This window comes from Hippocampus zosterae, chromosome 14 (assembly GCF_025434085.1).
Source record: "Hippocampus zosterae strain Florida chromosome 14, ASM2543408v3, whole genome shotgun sequence".
NCBI lineage: Eukaryota > Metazoa > Chordata > Actinopteri > Syngnathiformes > Syngnathidae > Hippocampus > Hippocampus zosterae.
Genome location: NC_067464.1, coordinates 7,786,111 through 7,804,498, shown reverse-complemented (window position 1 = coordinate 7,804,498; position 18,388 = coordinate 7,786,111). Strand labels below are relative to the sequence as shown.

At 42.9% G+C, this 18,388-nt stretch overlaps 4 protein-coding genes across 7 annotated transcripts in view; 2 read left to right on the top strand and 2 right to left on the bottom strand.

Moving 5' to 3' along the window:
* Window position 1: 1 nt before the first annotated feature.
* On the top strand, window positions 2-4,141 carry LOC127614602 (5'-3' exonuclease PLD4). The gene is made up of 11 exons (XM_052085920.1): window positions 2-124; window positions 198-264; window positions 324-454; window positions 1,292-1,475; window positions 1,548-1,668; window positions 1,742-1,869; window positions 1,934-2,134; window positions 2,240-2,379; window positions 3,255-3,420; window positions 3,555-3,651; window positions 3,729-4,141. Coding segments are annotated over exons 1-11 (1,440 nt in total). The 5' UTR covers window positions 2-122; the 3' UTR covers window positions 3,932-4,141.
* Window positions 4,142-4,326: 185 nt separating this feature from the next.
* srp14 (signal recognition particle 14) lies at window positions 4,327-6,630 on the top strand. Its single transcript, XM_052085933.1, is given in 5 exon segments — window positions 4,327-4,489; window positions 5,073-5,145; window positions 5,374-5,486; window positions 5,569-5,601; window positions 5,860-6,630. Coding segments are annotated over 5 exon segments (468 nt in total). The 5' UTR covers window positions 4,327-4,465; the 3' UTR covers window positions 6,085-6,630.
* On the bottom strand, window positions 6,163-14,077 carry xgb (x globin). 2 transcript variants are annotated; one of them, XM_052085928.1, is made up of 5 exons: window positions 13,064-13,923; window positions 10,858-10,965; window positions 9,417-9,537; window positions 8,834-8,914; window positions 6,163-6,817 (listed from the first exon to the last, which is right to left on the bottom strand). In XM_052085928.1, the coding sequence occupies exons 1-5, from the start codon at window positions 13,240-13,242 to the stop codon at window positions 6,701-6,703; spliced, it is 606 nt and encodes a 201-aa protein (XP_051941888.1). In that variant the 5' UTR covers window positions 13,243-13,923; the 3' UTR covers window positions 6,163-6,700. The 2 variants fall into 2 exon arrangements, with proteins under 2 accessions (XP_051941888.1, XP_051941889.1); XM_052085929.1 differs by lacking the exon at window positions 8,834-8,914 and having other exon boundaries at window positions 13,064-14,077.
* A 105-nt stretch (window positions 14,078-14,182) lies between these two features.
* LOC127614593 (pleckstrin homology domain-containing family G member 3) overlaps window positions 14,183-18,388 on the bottom strand; it is a 28,778-nt gene continuing 24,572 nt past the window's right edge. For all 3 annotated transcript variants that reach the window (XM_052085904.1, XM_052085905.1, XM_052085903.1), the window contains 3 exons: window positions 18,050-18,139; window positions 16,094-17,477; window positions 14,183-15,666 (listed from right to left, as the gene is read on the bottom strand). In XM_052085904.1, coding sequence (XP_051941864.1) covers window positions 15,020-15,666; window positions 16,094-17,477; window positions 18,050-18,139 — 2,121 coding nt within the window. In that variant the 3' untranslated portion in view covers window positions 14,183-15,019. The remainder of the gene's footprint in view (window positions 15,667-16,093; window positions 17,478-18,049; window positions 18,140-18,388) is intronic.

Below are 18,388 nucleotides of genomic sequence, written 5' to 3'. Positions count from 1 at the left end.
CCAAACTCGGTCTGAACAGTGAAGTGAAATGGAGCAAAAAGGGGAAGTGAGCTGTGTACAGTGAAGCTGAAGAGGAGGAAGTGCAGAATTCTTTCAAGTGGGGCACGTTATGCATTAGCTTCATGTGAGTACCATTTTTATTGTACTTAAAAAAAAGAAAATCGCAGTCAACATTCTGCTTACTTTCTGGACTTTAGGTCAACTACGTATGGAAGGATGAGAATCTCCACGAACCGTTTACTTCATAACAAACAAAACAAAAAGGTATGCTGTCCTCAATTCTTTGACGATATACTGATTTTGTATGATTGAACTTGTTTTAGGAGCCAACCTGTTACATGGCTTCAATTGGGGTTTTGGCCACAATGATCATCCTGGCGGTCCTGCTTGCTGTTGCTGTGCTGGAAAGACCCCAGGCATCCCAAGATCACGATGTCTCTGTGGACCAGTGCAGGTAACAAGCCAAATAAATGTTGCCTTGTCAAGTTGTTACTGAAACGGTTTTATTGTACCTATAAATACTATGACTGTAATGAGATTGTTAATGTTGAATTACAGTTTAGGCAAAATCCCTGCCACTCAGCGGAGAAATGTAATCACAACCCTCCTTGGCTCAATCATATTATTGAAAATGAAATAACAAATGTAATCGTAGAAAAGATTTTCCAAGGTCATCGAGTATTACAATGTTTATTTTAGTTTTCTCGGGTTGGATTTTCTAGTAGGGCGGCATCTTTATTTCTTCCACTGTAATGTATTGTTGACTGATAATTGAAAATTAATAATCTATTAATTTGCTGTGTACAAGTAATAATTTTGTGGTTTCACTGTCATAACGGCCCTCTGATGGAAGATGGCCAATGCGACTAAAATGAGTTTGACACGACTGTCAAAAATCTTCATACAGGTATAATTGATGCAAGTGGTGCTGCGGGCACCGATCGCCATCGGCCGTTTTGCATGTCACGATCGATACCTTTCGTTGCCTATCGCAAAAAAAAAAAACGGTCATCCACAGCTGTTATATTGCAGCCTGAGGCTTATTAGAAACCAGTCCGTACACATTCTCGTGCACGCGGCCTCTCCCTCTCCATAATATACGACACATTACAGACGAGAAGCGTCAAACCCTGATCAGAAACACCGCTAAATGACGCCAATTGAAATGAATGTTGGGGTGGGGGGTAAAAGTGGAAAGAAATAGGAACAAAATATTGATTAAAAAAATTCTGACCACTTTGCAATCCAATAATTTTAAAACCGTGTCTGTGCATGCATTGAATGTTTTCAGTATGGTTGTCGTGGAGAGCATTCCTCAACATGTGCAATACAAAGCCAACGGAACATTTGGGATCCCTTTGGAGAAAGTTTGGAAGCAGCTTCTCTCCATAGCAACAGAAGAGCTGCAAGTGGTTTCTTTTTACTGGACATTAACCGGGAACGACACCAACATCACCTCTTCCTCTGATAGACCAGTAGGTATAACCTCTCATGGGGTACGATCTTTGTGTAGCTGTCATACTGACGCGTGAATCTGACAACGACAGGGACGGGAAATCCTCGAGCAACTTCAATCGCTGCCCTCTAGGAACGTGTCAGTCCGAGTGGTGACCAGCCTTCCTTCCATCAACTCAAACTCCACTGACTTAAAGATCCTAGCCGAGAAAGGTGGCCCACGATGGCTTTGAGCACATACCGTACCTAGTTTCTCACCAGCGTACCTTACGTTCATCCTCTGCAGGAGTTCACGTCCGCGAGGTGAATTTTGGACGCCTGACAGGTGGCGTGATGCACAGCAAGTTTTGGATAGTGGACAGACGGCATGTATTTATCGGTAGCGCCAACATGGACTGGAGGGCTCTGACACAGGTAAACCCGCTTTATGAAACACAGCGAAAGTGCGAGCTGTTTAAACACACGTGTGGCTGCGTAGGTAAAGGAACTGGGCATGGTCATCTACAACTGCTCCAGTCTTGCAAGAGACCTCTATAAGATCTTCCTGTCTTATTGGGTGATGGGAGAGTCCAACAGCTCCTTGCCGGTGTCCTGGCCTTCCAGCTTTAACACTGACATCAATAAAGAGCACCCCCTCTTGGTGAAAAAGGATAACATCACCAGCAGACTCTACATTGCAGTCAGTTTCTCAGTCCCCGTTTTTTTTTTTTTGTTCCACGATAAAGACCTCAATGCAGCTTCATGTAAAAAAAAATATTGGGGGCTTTTGTTCTTTTGCGTCAAGAGTTCTCCACCATCGTTCTGCCCTGAATCACGGACCCAGGACCTCGAGGCCATTGTTTCCATCATCTCGGAAGCTCAACACTTCGTTGACGTAGCTGTCATGGACTATACCCCCAGCATACGCTTTCATCGCCCAAAAAGGTGACCAACAGCCAATATAAATAAATATAAATGTGAGCTATACAGTGGGACCCAATTATTATAGTTTAGCAAAACTAATGAAACAACCAAAAATTGAATGAACTTTTTGAAATAAAATAAAATTGAGGGATTGAGGGTTCTTTTAAAAAATATTACATTAAGTGACAGGTAATATTCATACAACTAATTCAAAGTATAGCTATTTTTTTTTGTCTTTGTCATTTAAGTTCATACATGAGCTTTCTGGGTTTATTTTAAATGTATTTTTATTTTTGTATTACTCTTCAGCTATGCTGACGAAAGAAGGTCAAACAGTCGTTTTAGAATTGTAGATTTTTTTTTAACACACAATACCAAGCGACCTTTTTGTTTGTACAATCTCCCAGTCCACAAATATTCCATATTTTTAAAAAAAACTAAGTGAGGATAAGTGGTTCGGAAAATGGATGGATGGATAAAATTAAAACTAAAACTATTACAAATGAAACAAAACTTTTGTGATAAAAAATTAAAACGTCCAAAACTTAACATGCAAAAGTCAAAACAAAATGAAAACAAATCACAATGAAAAATCCAAAGCTATTATAACCCTGCTTCATCTGAGTGAAATGTTTCATGATTTTAGTTTTTATTATTTTGATTCTATTGAAAACTACTGTACATCTCAAGAAATTGGACCATTACATCAACCATTTTTTAATATAGATAGTAATTAGAATGTGCCATTCTGAATAGTATTTTCCCCTTGCATGTGTTTTTGAGCGAATCCCTTGTCTATTCCGGTCTACTGTATAGAAAAACGAGATATATCATTTATTGAGATCCACCCATACATCAACCTATTGCTTTATTTCCACACTGCGTTGTTCTTCCAGGTACTGGCCCGTCATTGACAATGCCATCAGGGCAGCGGCTTTCGAGAGGCGAGTTAGGATCCGAATGCTGATCAGCTGCTGGCCTTACTCCTTTCCAGGAATGCTCCCCTTCCTTCAGTCACTCAACTCCTTAGACAGTGTCAAGGATCACATCAGCATTCAAATAGTAAGGAATTAATGCATACAGATTTTTTGTTTGTCTATTAATTTTATTTTTGTAATCCAGAAAGATTGATTGATTTTTCTAAACCAACCCTGGGTTGAGATAAACAATTTCATTATTTGTTGTCTGCTGTTTAGAAGTTTTACATTCTGCCTGTTGGAAACCAGACCAACATTCCCTTTAGTCGAGTCAACCACAACAAATACATGGTGACTGACAAAGCGGCCTACATCGGTGAATAACTGCCCCTTGCCTTCGAGACTTATTTTGCAAGAGTGTGATCAATTATTAATGGGATCAATGTTACGCAGGCACGTCCAACTGGGATGGTGACTATTTCGTGACCACAGCTGGAGTGGGTCTCGTGATTTCCCAGCACGCACCTCACTCTATACGGAAGACAGAGGCCGTGCAAGCCCAGCTCCAGGCGGTGTTCAACAGGGACTGGTACTCTGAGTTTGCGGTGAACTTCGCTGAGCCCGGTCACCGCGCAGACTGTGCACTGTCACCATGAAAATGAGAAAGGATAAAGGCTCCTTAAACATTGATAGGTTTAACTGCATCTTAATATCAGCAGTCTACTTAAATTGCTTGAAGATAAATTTGGTGTGTTAGTTTTATCTTTTTGTTTTACGTTTTTCTTATATGAACGTACGAATAAACTTTTTTTTGTTGGTATTTTCAGTGAAAGTGTCAATGCCTGGAATAAACATTTTCAGAAAATGGTTGTCATATAGAATTGCTTTCAGTGGACTGGTTGTGTGTGTGTGTGTATCCGGCTAATTATTTGATATCCAAATGTATTGATTTTACTATTTTCTTGCTTTATGTAGAAAATTACACCGAAACAATGCTTCATTATTTCATTGTGACTACAAAGCAATTATGCTCCGGGCCACGAGTTGGCGCTGTGGTAAACGAATGTGATGTTGGCGGAAGTAGATGCTTGGAGGGGAGGAAGAAAGTCGCACTAGTCGTACGTGTGCATCTATCGAGCTGTTAGCTTTCGGCCACTGAGCTAACGCTACGTCTCGTCAGAGTCGCAAATATGGTGCTACTTGAAAACGACTCGGTAAGCAGCGCCGATTTTTTGGGTTGTTATGTATGTGTTATTTGCATTCGGTAAACGCGTACAGCCGACACAATTAACACAAGTCTAATTCGGCAAGCGTCAGTCGGTAGACTAGAAAAGTGAGCAGTGACATGAAGTGAAATGCGGTTTGTTTTTCAATTTTTTTTTGTTTTTAATTGAAAAACATCATCTTAAAGTCACGGCGATGCCCGAAAAAAACTACTTTCGGGAAATGTTGCAGAGAAGTTATGAAAAACGGGAAATGTTTGTGTAATCCGTTCGTTTCGCCGGTACATTATTAACGATACTGCAAGCCAAAGATTAGTAAGCAATAATATTCATTATTCAAGTTTTTTTAAATCAACCAGCAAGTTTAAACTTGGGAAAACTCTACCATTTCGACATTTCCAGACGGTAGGAAATTAACTAATTGTTGGTCGGTTCCTGATTGTTCCCGTCTAATGATTTTTACACGTGGAGACAAACTTCTTTGACGTCAGAGTTTACATTTGTGTATGTATGCGTGTTGTGAGCCAATGCCTGAGTAGTTAATCATTAATAGCTGATTTGTTGTTTCTTGTAGTTCCTCACAGAACTCACACGTTTGTTCCAGAAGTGCAGATCCTCCGGTAGTGTTGTCATCACTTTGAAAAAATGTAAGTAGGCCTGCTGCTTGTGTCATGCCAGCGTGACAAGGGGAAAAATGGATGGACTCCTAGAAATGCTTGATGGATTAACAGTTAATTTATATTTGGAAGACGGTGGTTCTCTGTGCATTTTTTTCCAATGGGACAACAGGTCACTGAATCTGAACAAACGTGCTGTCTCCATGCAGCCCTGCAAAGCACTTTGTGGTCATTGGCCCTCTGTATTTTGTCCTCCAGATGACGGGAGGACCAAGCCAGTGCCCAGGAAAGGCCACTCGGAGTCCTTTGAGCCCGCAGACAATAAATGTCTTCTCAGAGCTTCGGATGGCAAGAAGAAAATAAGCACAGTGGTGAGCCTTTTGTTGAATTTGAATACCTTATTGGCGTTTGGTCCTCCTGCTTAATTATGTTATCTCCATTTTTGTCTTGCAGGTGAGCACCAAAGAAGTAATCAAGTTTCAGATGGTACGTTCTGGCAATTTGATTTATTTTATCTTTAATCGCGGCTTTAATGGTGACGGCGAGATGGCGTAATGTCATAGCAGTGGGTGTAGCACTGCACTGAAGTTTCATTCCTTGTGCCTTTTTATATTTATTTTGCATTAAATCGATGTATGTAGGCAATTAACGGCCTTAGGCAAATTAAATGCTACCTGCCACGATTAAAGGAAGCCCTTGATGTTAAACGACGTGATGCACACTAATGGGAGCAACCACTTGCAGGCGTACTCCAACCTCCTGCGGGCGCACATCGACGGACTGAAAAAGAAAGACAAGAAGAGCAAAAGCAAGAAAACCAAAGCCACCCAGTGAGCCGCAAGCTCAAAGGCGCAGGAACTGATCCCGTTCGAATCTGACACGATGGAAGCGGGTCCCGCCACAGTCAGTCTCCCCTCACAATGCGTGCTCGTCCACCCAGTGACCACTTTTATTTTGTGTCGTCGATGACTGTTTTCGTGCCATCTGGGAGGATTTCTTGGAATGCACGAATCGAACTTTGGAGAAGAGCAACACCGTTGGATGTGGTTTTTTTTTGTCAAGTGGCTACACTCTTTATTTATGTTCAAATTAGGAGCATCAAAGCAGTCACTCTCTGTTTGCCTTTTTTTTGTGGGGGGGTGGGGGGGTGGATGTTTTAAAAAGTATGAATTTGCCGCAAGGGGTGCATGGAAATGTTTTGCTAAAATCCCAGGTTATTAGTTTTAGTTATTAGTTATTTTTGCAATGAAATAAGTCGAATGGTTAGGGCCTCCTTCAGCTGCCACAATGGCCCTCTTTCTTTGTCAAACATCATTTTCTGACAAAATCTTCACTTTAATTGAAAATATGAATTTGATTTCAGCCTGCGCGTTTTAATTGCACAGGATCATGTACAAGTTTCAGATGTACTGAAAGGCGCGTTTGTGGACAGAGAATCCCAAGCGAGCGGGGCCGTGGCAGTCCTGCAGCGGCATTTAAGTTGACGAATAAAGTGCTGTTTAAAAAAAAAAAAAAGGTCACTGTTGTGTTTGGATTCATTCTGCTATCAAAAGGGGAACATGTACACCAAGACTTGGTGAGCCGTTCATGGTGCTGTGTTCCTCTTGTGTCCTCTTTCCTTGGGGGAGGCTGCCGCCTGGTTCTCTCGGTCCTCGTCTTCGTAGCCTTTCTTCATTAGGCGGGTCACGTACTGGAACATAGTCTGGAATCGAGCACACTGTGGTGAGTCCAAATAAAGTCACCCTGTGAGCTACTTGGAACCGGTTTCAGAATTTGTCGTCATATGGCACGAGACGACGGTTACTGCCCGATTTATTGTTATAGTATTCATGGCCTGAAAGCGGCTTCCATCCAAATAAAATCTTTTCTGTAATTTGAACTTTTGCTATTTGACTATCCCTGCATCTTTTGTGTCCTTTATTCAAAATTAACCAGTTTTTTTCTAAGCTATTCTAAAACAAAACAATTTTTGTTTTTTTGTGCTATTTGTAAAACAATTTTTCACAAAATTGTGAAAAAGCCATGAATGAGAGGAAAGTAGTCGTTGGGGCTGCGATAAAACATGCAATATGGGTGTTGAATATTGAGATGAATATTACTTCGCTATTTAACTTGTGCCTAAACAAATGTTTATCTAATAATTTTTTTTCCATGAGGCAAAATAAGCAGGCGCAGTGTATTTGTAGCTAAATCATTTTAATGACTACAATATTTATACATATATTTTTTAAATCATTTTTTTACAGATTGTCCAGTTTGGCTGCATTGGTTGGTGTTTGGTGGGTTTTCAGACCCACTTTTCGTTCATGGTCTTTTTTTGGGCTAAAAACGCCTTACTATACATGGTCGTTTTTTGTTGTTGTTAAAAACGCCTTACTATACATGGTTATTTTTTCGGCAAAAACGCCTTACTATACATGGTCGTTTTTGGGGGCTAAAAACGCCTTACTATACATGGTTATTTTTTGGGATAACGTCTTAATATACATGCTTGTTTTTTTGGGGCAAAAAATGCCTTACTCTACATGGTCGTTTTTTTCGGCTCAACGCCTCACTATACATGGTCATTTTTTTTTCCGGCTAAAAACGCCGTACTATACATGGTTATTTTTTGGGATAACGTCTTAATATACATGCTTGTTTTTTTGGGGCAAAAAATGCCTTACTGTACATGGTCGTTTTTTTCGGCTCAACGCCTCACTATACATGGTCATTTTTTTTTTCGGCTAAAAACGCCGTACTATACATGGTTATTTTTTCGGCAAAAATGCCTTACTATACATGGTCGTTTTTTTGGGCTAAAAACGCCTTGCTATATGCATGGTCGTTTTTGTTGGCTATTTTTTTTTTGGCTAAACGCCTTACTTTACATGGTCTCTTTTTCGGCTAAAAACGGCTATATTCAAACACTTTTTTCTGTCTATTTTTTTCTCTCTTTTTTCAGTTTTTATTCTGTCGCTTTTTTTCTCTGTTTTTTTTCTCTTTTTATTTTAAAGTGAAAAAAGAGAGAAAAAAAGCAATATAATAAAAAGAAAAAGATTTCAAAAGCGAGAATAGAAAGAGAAAAAAAGTGAAAGAATAAAAAGAGAAAAAAGAGAGAGAAAAAAGCAAGAGAATAAAAAGAGAAAAAAGATGAAAAAAGTGAAAAAAGAGAAAAGGCGACAGAAACAGCGAGAGAAAGAGAAAAAACAATATAATAAAAAGAGGAAAAGGTGATAAAAAAGAGAAAAAAGAGAAAAGAGAGAGAGAAAAAAGTGAGACAAAAGAAAAAACTGAGAAAATAAAAAGAGAAAAAAAGCAATAAAATAAAAAAAGAGAAAAATCAGCGATAGAATAAAAAGAGAAAAGAGAGAAAAAAGCGATAGAATAAAAAGAGAAAAAAGCGATAGAATAAGAAGAGAAAAAAGATAGAGAATAAAAAGAAAAAAGAGAGAATAGTGATAAAATTTTTAAAAAGTGCTTTAGACTTTTCAGAGTTTCAGACTAAAATGTGAAAGTCAGAAGGACGTTTCAGAGTCACCGAGCGCTCACGTCATCACGACCCTTTGATGTCAGGCGGTGAATCTCAGTTATTTTCGATCAGTCTGGGCCTTATGACAAAAAGAAAACATGTTTGATATTATGACGAACCTTTCCGTTTTTGCGGTGACATGAAACATTTTCATTGCGCGGGGGCGGGGATGCCTACAGTAGTTGTAATCTTATAAATTGTGATCACCTTCCAAGCCTCCTCAAGCTCAGCGGTCCATCTTTCCTTCAAGATGGGCTGCACAGCTCTGATGAATTCTGCTCCGACATACTGCCAAGACAATGTGAAACGATGGTGAACGTTCAGGGCCAGCAGGGCCCTAACACTGAGCTACAATTGAAATATTTGCTTCACAAAATTGCAATCAATTATTGATTTTTGCGTCCTCTGATTTGTTGGTCGGACCAAAACTGGTTCGAGCCAAGATTGATTGATCCATCCATACATTTCCTGATCCACTTTAACCTCACAAGGGTCGCGGGTGTGCTGGAGTCTCTCCCAGCCATCTTCGGGCAGTAGGTGAGGGACACCCTGAACCGGTTGCGTGTCATTCGGATGGCACTGAGTTATTTCAGCGCCGCAAGTATTTACTTTTGAGAGCTGTACGAAAAAGTTTTGAGAAACGCACAGATTATTTAGCAAATTTCAATTCTGATCTAAGAAATGCACCAAAGGGACTGGAAAAAAAAACTGTTGAAACTCCATCAGCAGCATCGAATCCTGCCATGTGGCATCGAGACCACCCCTCCAATGGGAAGAAGTGAGGTCTTACGCTGTAATATTGCGGAGGGGCGTTGTAGTGGTAATGGCTTTTTCCCAGCTCCTCTGCCAGAGCCTCCAGTCGCTCCAGTTGGTCCAACCTGGCCACGCTTTTCTCAATAAAAGACATGACTCTGAAAAAGAGGAGAAAAGAGTCGTCTTGCCTGATCAACTTGGATCTGAGAGTGAAACGGCAGCTCCATGGTGGAAGCCTGCTGACATTTCATGCTTGGGCTGCTCAAATGGCGACGTGACTTTGATTGCGCATCCATTCATTGAGTTCACACTTGCGCGAGTCAAGCCAGTGTGTGTGTGTGTGTGTGCCGCTGTCTGTCACGCAAGCTTAAGCATCTTTATCTCAGCAGGCAATAATTGGCTGCCTCAGACAAACTAGCAAGCCGCTGGAGTGGAACGTTATAATTATTTGACAACTTGGACTGCGCCGCATGCAGCGTGACTTCACGTTTCGTCTCATTCACGGAAAAGTGCCGTCTTGAGAATAAGGCACGATTCGAGAGTCACTCTGTTATTGTGATTTCCACAGAAGTGTTGCTCTTTTTGGAATCCGATGATGAAAAACTAGTTTTGCATGCAAAATATTGTGTTGGAAAGTGTACAGTACTCATTGCAGTGGTTGATAACTGTTGCTACCCTGGAACCTGCATCCAACCATCCATTTTCAACGCCGCTTATCCTGAAGAGGGTCACATGGAGTTGCTGGAGCCTATCCTAGCTGACTTCGGGCGGAAGGCAGCTGGGATCAGTCACAGGGCATTTTACTTTTCCCAAGTCACCACCCGCTCTTGTATCAGAAGAAAACAATGTACTTCAATAGATAGGGCTTGGAAGTACTTTTTCATTATTTTACACATTCATAAACGTGACAAAAATTACAACTCATCCCAATGAATCGTTGCTCTTGAAACTGCTTCCTGATCGTCTGTGGAATGTTCCAAAAAGTTTTTTTCCCCCTGCCTCTTGAGCATCTTTCCCAGTCTTTTGTTGCCCTTGTCCTAGCTTTTTTGGAACATGTTGCACATAATATTTATTAAAATTAATCAATAATCAATCAATTGCATTTTTTTTAAGTTCGTCAATTTGAACATAAAATATGTGGTCTTTGTAGTGTATTCAATTGAATACAGCATGGAAAGGTTTCAAATCATTTTAGTCTGGTTTTATTTGACACAATGTCGCAACTTCATTGGATTTGGGGACTGTATGGTGTATGAAATTTAGCTTCAGGGTGAACTGACTTGTGGTGTCTTCAACAACGAGGCAGACGGATTCGTTTTCTATTGTGTATTCTCGACCGGAAGTTGCAAACAGATCACACACATTCTCACGCATGCGCAGTAGATGGCTGTACAAAGTAGGGAAAGTCTCTGAGTCTTAACAACATACTGCACATATAATCACAGTGGTTAATACACAACACTGACCATGTCACTTACCGTAGTCCGTGTGCTCTGAGTTCGCGGCTGGTCCGCAATCTCTCCAGGTCCTTGACATCTCGGAACAGGAAGAACACGTCCTTGCATTCGGGGTGGGTCTCAAAGAGCCTGTTACCAAGACGACAGCATCAATCAGACATGGGTGACGCTGTGACAGGAGCAGCCTGTCATCGTCACTCCTCCGCCTGTCAACCAATATGCCTTTTGTTGCTCACTTGGACCACAGTCTTCTAGTTTGGCAAACAAAAGGACATTATGCGTCACTTTGTATTCTTCTTTCGTCTTGTTAATCATGAGGGGCTTTCAGGCCCCAGGAACCAAATATGGAACTTCCTGGAATGTACCCTGGTTTGTGTAATCCCCTTGTTCCCACACAAAAATATTTCCTGGTCTGGAAGGTTACACCGGAAACTAATTGCTAACGCTACTCGACGTGCTGTCCTCGCTCGTAGAAACCACCTGCTGGCCATGTGTGTAATTACAGGCAGCTGTCTCTTCTGTGAGTCAATCTGTAATGCATTGATGCATTGATGATTTTAGCGTCTGTTTTGACTCTTGGGCATGACAAATTCTAAAAAAAAAAATGTATGATGAAATAATTTATCAACTTCAAGGGTGGAGGGCTAATATGACATTTTTCCCCTTGTGTTAGTAAACGTTTCCCATTCATTCTAAACCATTGCCTCAAAGACTGTGCTGTCAGGATGGCATTCCAAATGAGAATCTAATTTCAACCGCCTTACCAAGATAAATGGCAAATAAATAAAAAAGATATATATAATATTAGATTTAACTCTTGCCAGGTGGTAGCCATTGCCTTTGAACAAGCATCTTCCATCTGCCCTTTAGCCTTCCAAAAGCACATTCCACTGTGATCTGGCTCTGGTTTTTTTATTTGTAAAAAGAGAAAAAAAGAGAGAAAAAAAGCGATAGTATAAAAAGAGAAAACAAGAGAGAGAAAACAGAATAAAAAGAAAAAAGATTGAAAAAAAGAAAAGAGAGAGAAAAAGAGATTGAAAAAAAGAGAGCAAAGAGAGAGAGAAAGAGATCCACAAATGGCTTTTTTCAGCATTCAGCGAGGATGGAAAATGTGTTCACGATTTCTCTGACACAAATACACACACACGCGCACACACACACACACACACACACACACACACACGGTACACCCACTGGCCACTACATTAGGTACACCATACACGAAGCCTGCACTAACGCTGGCGTCAAAAATAAAGTTGTTGAACTGAACTGTTGCCAGGTAATTTTTACATTTCTGATTTAGTCCCATTCATACCGTTAAAGTCTCTTGGACAGCAAGTATTCCTCTTACCTGACAAGTGGTTTGAAATTCTTCCTCACAGTTTTGAGGTTCCGGGTTAGAATGATTTCTTAGATATAAACACATAACGGGGTAGGACTAGATACGTTTTTTTACTTCCTACTCCCTTGAACATAATAACTGTGTTGAATGAAGATGAATGATGATTTCTTTCTTTTTACTATTTTATTTACCTTATTTTCTGTCAAATTATTACTGTATATGTTTTATATTCAATAAACAAACCAAACCAGGAATCTTGAATCAAAAGTTTCCACGTGCTTGCTTTCTTCAAATAGATATTCCAGAAAAATGCAGCAAAGGTTCACTTCACTAGAGACTTTAAATCACAGGTGACAAAATCAAGGACTCAGGGGCAGATTTGACCCATCGCACACTTCATTGGGGTACTAAAGCAAATCAAATGTGTATATATTTCAGATGTCAAATTTGAGTCAACTATTGAAGATTTTCCGTTGCTAACAACTCACTTCAGCACATTTACCAGTGACACAGAGCATACAGGGGAGTAAATATTTCCGACGCAAGTCCATATAAAGTGTGCGTCTCTTCATTTCCTACTTGCACCCCTGAAATTTAAGGTGTGGGGCCACTGTGCTCCTAGTTGAAAAAAAGTTTGTGTGCAGCCCTGAAAAGACAGATACTTTTATAATTTGCATTCAATTCAACGCTAGATTTGTTCTTTGAATTCAGTTAATATAAATGAAATATGACAGGGTATCAAAAGATCTGAGAAGGCTGCATCCATGTGAAAATGGCAGGAGGTGCGCCCCTGAATGGGTGAAGGCTTACTCATCCTATGTGATCTGAATTCTGCAGTTTTACGCGCATGCAACAATACCTTAACAAAAGTGTCACCAGCCTTACCTGACAAACACTATGATGCCAACTTTTGCTATGTCGTCCCTGATAACTTTCCACGACTCGTTGATCATGTCAATCTGGTTTTGGCTGGGATGCGCTCCTCCTCCCCTTCTCCCAGCATCGCGAGTGCTCTTTTCTCCCAAGTCTGCAGTTTCAGCCAAGCCAGATATTGCACAGCCCATTCTTCATAAAAAATAAAAATTTTTATTTTTTCCCCGCTCCAAAAGAACAAAAATAGTTTACAATAAATGATGAGCCAACAGAAGAATATCCGTGCTGCTGCTTGTCATTTGGCGGCGCAGAGCGCGCCTGTAGTTTGGTCCGTGCTGGTAGTCGCTCAATTACAGACAGCAGATATGACAGGCGTCAAAATAAAACATACGAAGTGAGAAGAGAACGGTACGCTTTTACGGTGATGGCCGCTTCGCGCGAACATCCGGTGTCGCTCAACTACCGTTTGCAAACTTGACACTCGTCTTTTGAAGGCAAAACTGCGGTTGTTTGATTCGCGCTGTTGCGCGGCTCACGTGCACGCACACGCGCATGTTTCTATATTTTATGCCGCCCCGATTAGCGTCCAAACTCAATACTGTACGTTCTTTCTGGTATAGAGTGAGTCCTCGGGCTTACGACGTGGTTACGTTACTACAGCTTGCCGCGTAACTCGCATTTACGCATATGCGCCGTGGAGCCTACATTCCTTGTCAAGCACTTTGACGCCGTTAATATGTATATTAAAATAAAAACTAAAACTGTAAATACGACGGTAACCGAGTGTACACCTTAAACTGGTTCCCAGCCAATCGCAGGTTACACATAGACGACAACCATTCGCGCTCACAATCGCACACTATTTAAGTCTTCCATTATCCCGCCATGCATGTTTTTAGAATGCGAGAGGAAACCGAAGTACTCGGGGAAAATCCACGCAGGCACGGGGAGAACATGCAAACTCCACACAGGGAGGATTGGAGGGGGGAATCGAACCCTGGACCGCTGCACCGTGAGGGCGGTGTGCCACTGTGCCACCAAGAAACCTCAGGCGTGACATAATTGTAATGAAACATAACAGAGCTATGTCAAAATGTAATATGTAAATGAGCATAGGACAAAATGAACAAGTCAGGCAAAGGGCTATTGTATTCACAACTACAGTATTCCTCCATTTTGTATACGATGCATTCGTACCGATTCGTGCATACAGCAGTCGGTGCACTTGTGACCATTACAAAATCAGGTTTATTCATGCCAAATGCCGTCAAACAAAGACGTTTCAGACAGATGTGAACTACCGGTACATACATCACGTAAATACTGTACGCGCATCAGTCCATGACATCAGTGGTCACGCACCGTTTTTCTTTTCGTTGCAAATACGGCAAACTTCAAGTAATCTTTCTGGAATAGCAAGCTGTCAAAAGGAGTTTATACAGTCGCTATTTACATGCCTCCGCTTGCCCCCAAATGCAGCTTCATAAATATTACTCAATAAAAATAAGCATTTGGGGAAAAGAATAAAGCTCCAGTGATGCATGAAAACAGCTGTAATTAGTCAAATGACTTCTGTCACAACAGGATTTTAACATTTACAACCCACGAAAGAAAGTCTTTGGTGCACGGTAAGCTTAGTTGAGGTAATCTTCTTCCCACAGCCACTTGTTGTTTTGCTTTGATAGTGATCGTATTAAACCGCCAACAGTGAGTGAGAATTAAACGGAAGCCTATCATCATCAGAGTAATGTTCCTAACGAGGGGTCAATGAACACATTTACACCCAAGGAGAGAGGACAAGTCCCAAATGTACAAATATTGCCACACAGTTTTTTCCCCCCCTTCTTTTAAGACCTTGCACGGACCAAGAATATCCCTTCACAAACCAGCACTGGGTGAGTCCAACGTGGACTGCACTGCACAGACGGGGTGCACAAACTCACGGTTAGTGAAGATAAATATTAGCAGTTAACATGTTGACGAGCTGGTGCTCAAGCTCTGGAACTTCTCCCGTAAGCTCTTCACCAGATGACTTTCCGACGTCTTGGCTGAACTCGGAGCAGTTGACTTGCCGGGACATCGTGAGCTGTCCTCCAGTTGCTCGTCTCCTTCTGCGAGGACGCTGCATCGCGCGGCGGTCAGAGACGGCGGACTGCTCTGACAGCAGGTCCGCACGGGCTCCTGCAGGTTCTGCACTTCGTGGAGTGGCAGGGATCCAAGCATGTACTCCAGCGAGCCCCACCTACACAGCAGCTTGGACCGGGGCCGAGGCCAGTCTTGTTCCGGCCTCTCCTTGTACCAGGTCTCGGGTTTTGCCACCGAACACTGCGTCAGGTCTTGATGAGAGTCCGTGCGAGAGCAGCAATTGTACCTGACCGGAGAACATTCCGATGCGTCGTTTGAGGAGCCGCTGTCGGGTCTGCCGGGGTTGTATTTGGAGCGCAGCTCTTGGACATCGGGCCAGTGGAAATTCTCTAACTGAGGGCTTTGCGGGTCGGTCAGCGCGCTGCGGGAGCTGGTTGCAGAACTCGGAGTCTGGAGCGGACTTGGTGTATTCACCTCATGGATGATCATCGGTTCACAAGCGGTCAAGGGCAGTCTCAGGTTGGGTTTACCTGCACACACGGTTGAGCACACGAGTTGAGTCTGCTGCCATAAACTGAGCACCAGGGATATGTGCCGGACCGACTTGCAAATGGGTGAGCTTCTCTTGCAAGTTTTGGACTTGCGTCTTTCAGAACAAATCATGGTCTACAGAGAGGCAGATACAAAAGAATTCCCAAGGCACTAAATATTAACGTCATTGAGTGGACAAGATATGTCTCAAAAGTGCACGGATGTCTCTTTCAAACTGATGAAGAGAAGGATATACTGTCTGTAGTAAGGGAGGCACGCTTCACTGTCGAAACTGCAGGAATTTCTGGCGAGTACATGTGACAACAATCGCTTGGCTTTCTCATGAGTTTTTAATGTGGCCTAGGTTGGAAAGAAGCTCGATCGTAAAGTTTTTCAGAAAAGAACCTCCAAAAAAATCAAATCTACCTCTTTTCTTGAGTTTCTCCTCAAGGACGGCGGGCATGTTCTTGAATCCTTGTTGAGTGGAGGCCTCCCGGTTCCTCTGCCAGACCATAGGCCGGTTGTTTTTGATGCGCTGGCTGTACTGCCGTGCCAGTTGGAAGACCTTATTCTTCATCTTGCCCATGTCCTGTAAGATCTGGTCCTCGTCAACACTGGTTCTGAAGCTAATGAGCCTGGGAAGCTGGACCAGGCTCTTCCCTTGAGTCATGAAGGTTCGAAGCTGCTTGCAGTCTTGAGCGGAGTCCGTCTCTTCCGCGAGTGCATTTGAACCATCAGATAAGGGACTCGTTTCACTCTCTTCTAGAATCAGAGATGTTTGCTTTTTGAGTTTACGTTTTGAAGAGTCCAAACACTCAAAGAAGGTCTTTTTCTCTTCTGCAGTCTGCTGGACTTCTTCTTCCGACTCCATGTCTTGCCAGACTTTGATCATCTCCGATGACGGTCGGAAGTCTTCATCTGTGGTCGAAGAATCCGTGACACTGGGCGATCTCGTCTTCACTTCCTCTGATCTCTGCGGTTGAGCCTTTTGGTGAATGTCCGCATTTGTACTCTGGTCCAAGCCCGGAAGGTCAAACACGGACCAAGAAGTAGGCCTGCAACGGGAGAGGACTTTCCTATGGACCGGGACCGCGCGCTGGTCTGGAATATTGTTAAGCTGTCGGCTCAAATGCCTGACGAGACCCGCTGGGATGTAGGAGAGACTTTCCCTGCGCTTGATGCTGAAGTTGGCGTCTTGGTGCTCGGCGTGCTCGTAGTATCTCCTTACCTTGTGGATCAGGAGGAGATCCTGTTTGGAGAGGGTGGACCGACGTTCCCCCTCAGTGAGGGCGGGTTCACGCGCAGACGGCTCAGTCTCGGGGGTCACCTGCGGCTCAGACGGCGACACGGTGGGCGACTCTTGGCACTTTTCTTCCGAGACCGTGCAGGTGGAAGGGCTTATGAAGACTTCATTGGGGGTCAAGGGTGAGGAGCAGGCCAGAGAGCCTAGATCCTCAGAGACCAGGCTGTTGCGGCGGGACAGGTCGGTGACGAAGCGTTCGGCGATGACGCTCGCTTGATCTAACACGGAACACGGTAGGATGCGTTGACTCCCGGCCACCACTTCTTCTTCTTCTTCTTCTTCCTCCTCGGAGAGCTCGCTACTCATCGGCGCACTCGTTTCCTCCACTTGAAGACCAGACGAGTCGCTCCCTGGCCCCTCTTCTTCAGCGGCTTCTCCCGAGGTCTCAACGGACTCCGGAGTGACGGCCTCTGGCGCTGGGGAGGGGCAGACCGATGACTCGGGCTGCTGATGGATGACGTTTGCTTGAGTGATACAGTCTGAAGGGAACAGCTCCTCCAAATGGACCTGAAATATAACAAAATAAAAAGAAATATACCAAAAAAAGGGACGCGATTAGACATCGGAAGCTGGAGAGAGACTGAAAGCGCTCTGCACTTGCCATTCATTCTCTTCACTCATTCAATACCAGCCAAGTTTGAAAAGACGTTTAAAAACGTCTTTGGGAGTGAATGAGTTAATGGACCACAACGTCATTTAAGCAGTCCAACCAAAACGTTATCTGCAACTTGAGGATGAGTTCGCGTTTACATTCAGAGGCCCGACTGACTTCCATGAGGATGACCAAACCTTGTTTCTAGGAGTCACCTGCTATTTTCAAGTGCATGCTGTGCAATTTGGAGAGAATTCCCGAGAAAATAAGTCTGACGTGCACTCCGCTCAGTCGAGTAAGAGCTCTGCCTCACTTCAGAGCTGCAGTTGGACCCGAAATCTAATCTGAGTGCAGATTGCAGGAGAGCAGGTCCTAATACAATCGCGCCACGCGATTTAAACGGGCCTCAGTGAAATGCGGTGCTCCCGCTCAACTCGATGTCTAAGACTTGTCTATTGTCGCAATGAGTGAGCGGGCACTTATTCACCGAGCCAGGTTCTTGCGATTTTGCTTCACGGGTGGGGGGTTCTCGAGTCTCCTTTCTCGGCGTGTTGGTCAGATCGCCGAGTTCTTCATCCTGAAAGAGTCATATCAAAATCTTTTGTAAAATGTAGGCAGCGCTCAGCAGAAGAAACAGTTGTCGTCTTGAAATGGCCTTTGAAAAATATGAAGCCTTCCAAATAAAACGACACATTTTAGGAATCCGCTGTGCTGCAACACTGGAGGTGATTCGGGAAAACCCGGGAGGGGAAAATGTTTCTCAAAGAGCAACCAAATCTTGCGCGATTACAATTGTTGAACGTGGTGGCTGCATGAACCTTTGAAG

Bases quoted from the DNA above. Each gene is read 5' to 3' on its own strand.
- LOC127614602 (XM_052085920.1), top strand. The intron at 265-323 runs GTATGCTGTCCT...AACTTGTTTTAG, and splicing joins ATAACAAACAAAACAAAAAG to GAGCCAACCTGTTACATGGC. The intron at 1,669-1,741 runs GTGGCCCACGAT...CATCCTCTGCAG, and splicing joins AAAGATCCTAGCCGAGAAAG to GAGTTCACGTCCGCGAGGTG.
- xgb (XM_052085928.1), bottom strand. From the start codon at position 13,242: ATGGGCTGTGCAATATCTGGCTTGGCTGAAACTGCAGACTTGGGAGAA. The intron at 10,966-13,063 runs GTAAGGCTGGTG...TCTTGGTAACAG, and splicing joins GGCATCATAGTGTTTGTCAG to GCTCTTTGAGACCCACCCCG. The intron at 9,538-10,857 runs GTAAGTGACATG...CCTCTTTTTCAG, and splicing joins CTCAGAGCACACGGACTACG to AGTCATGTCTTTTATTGAGA.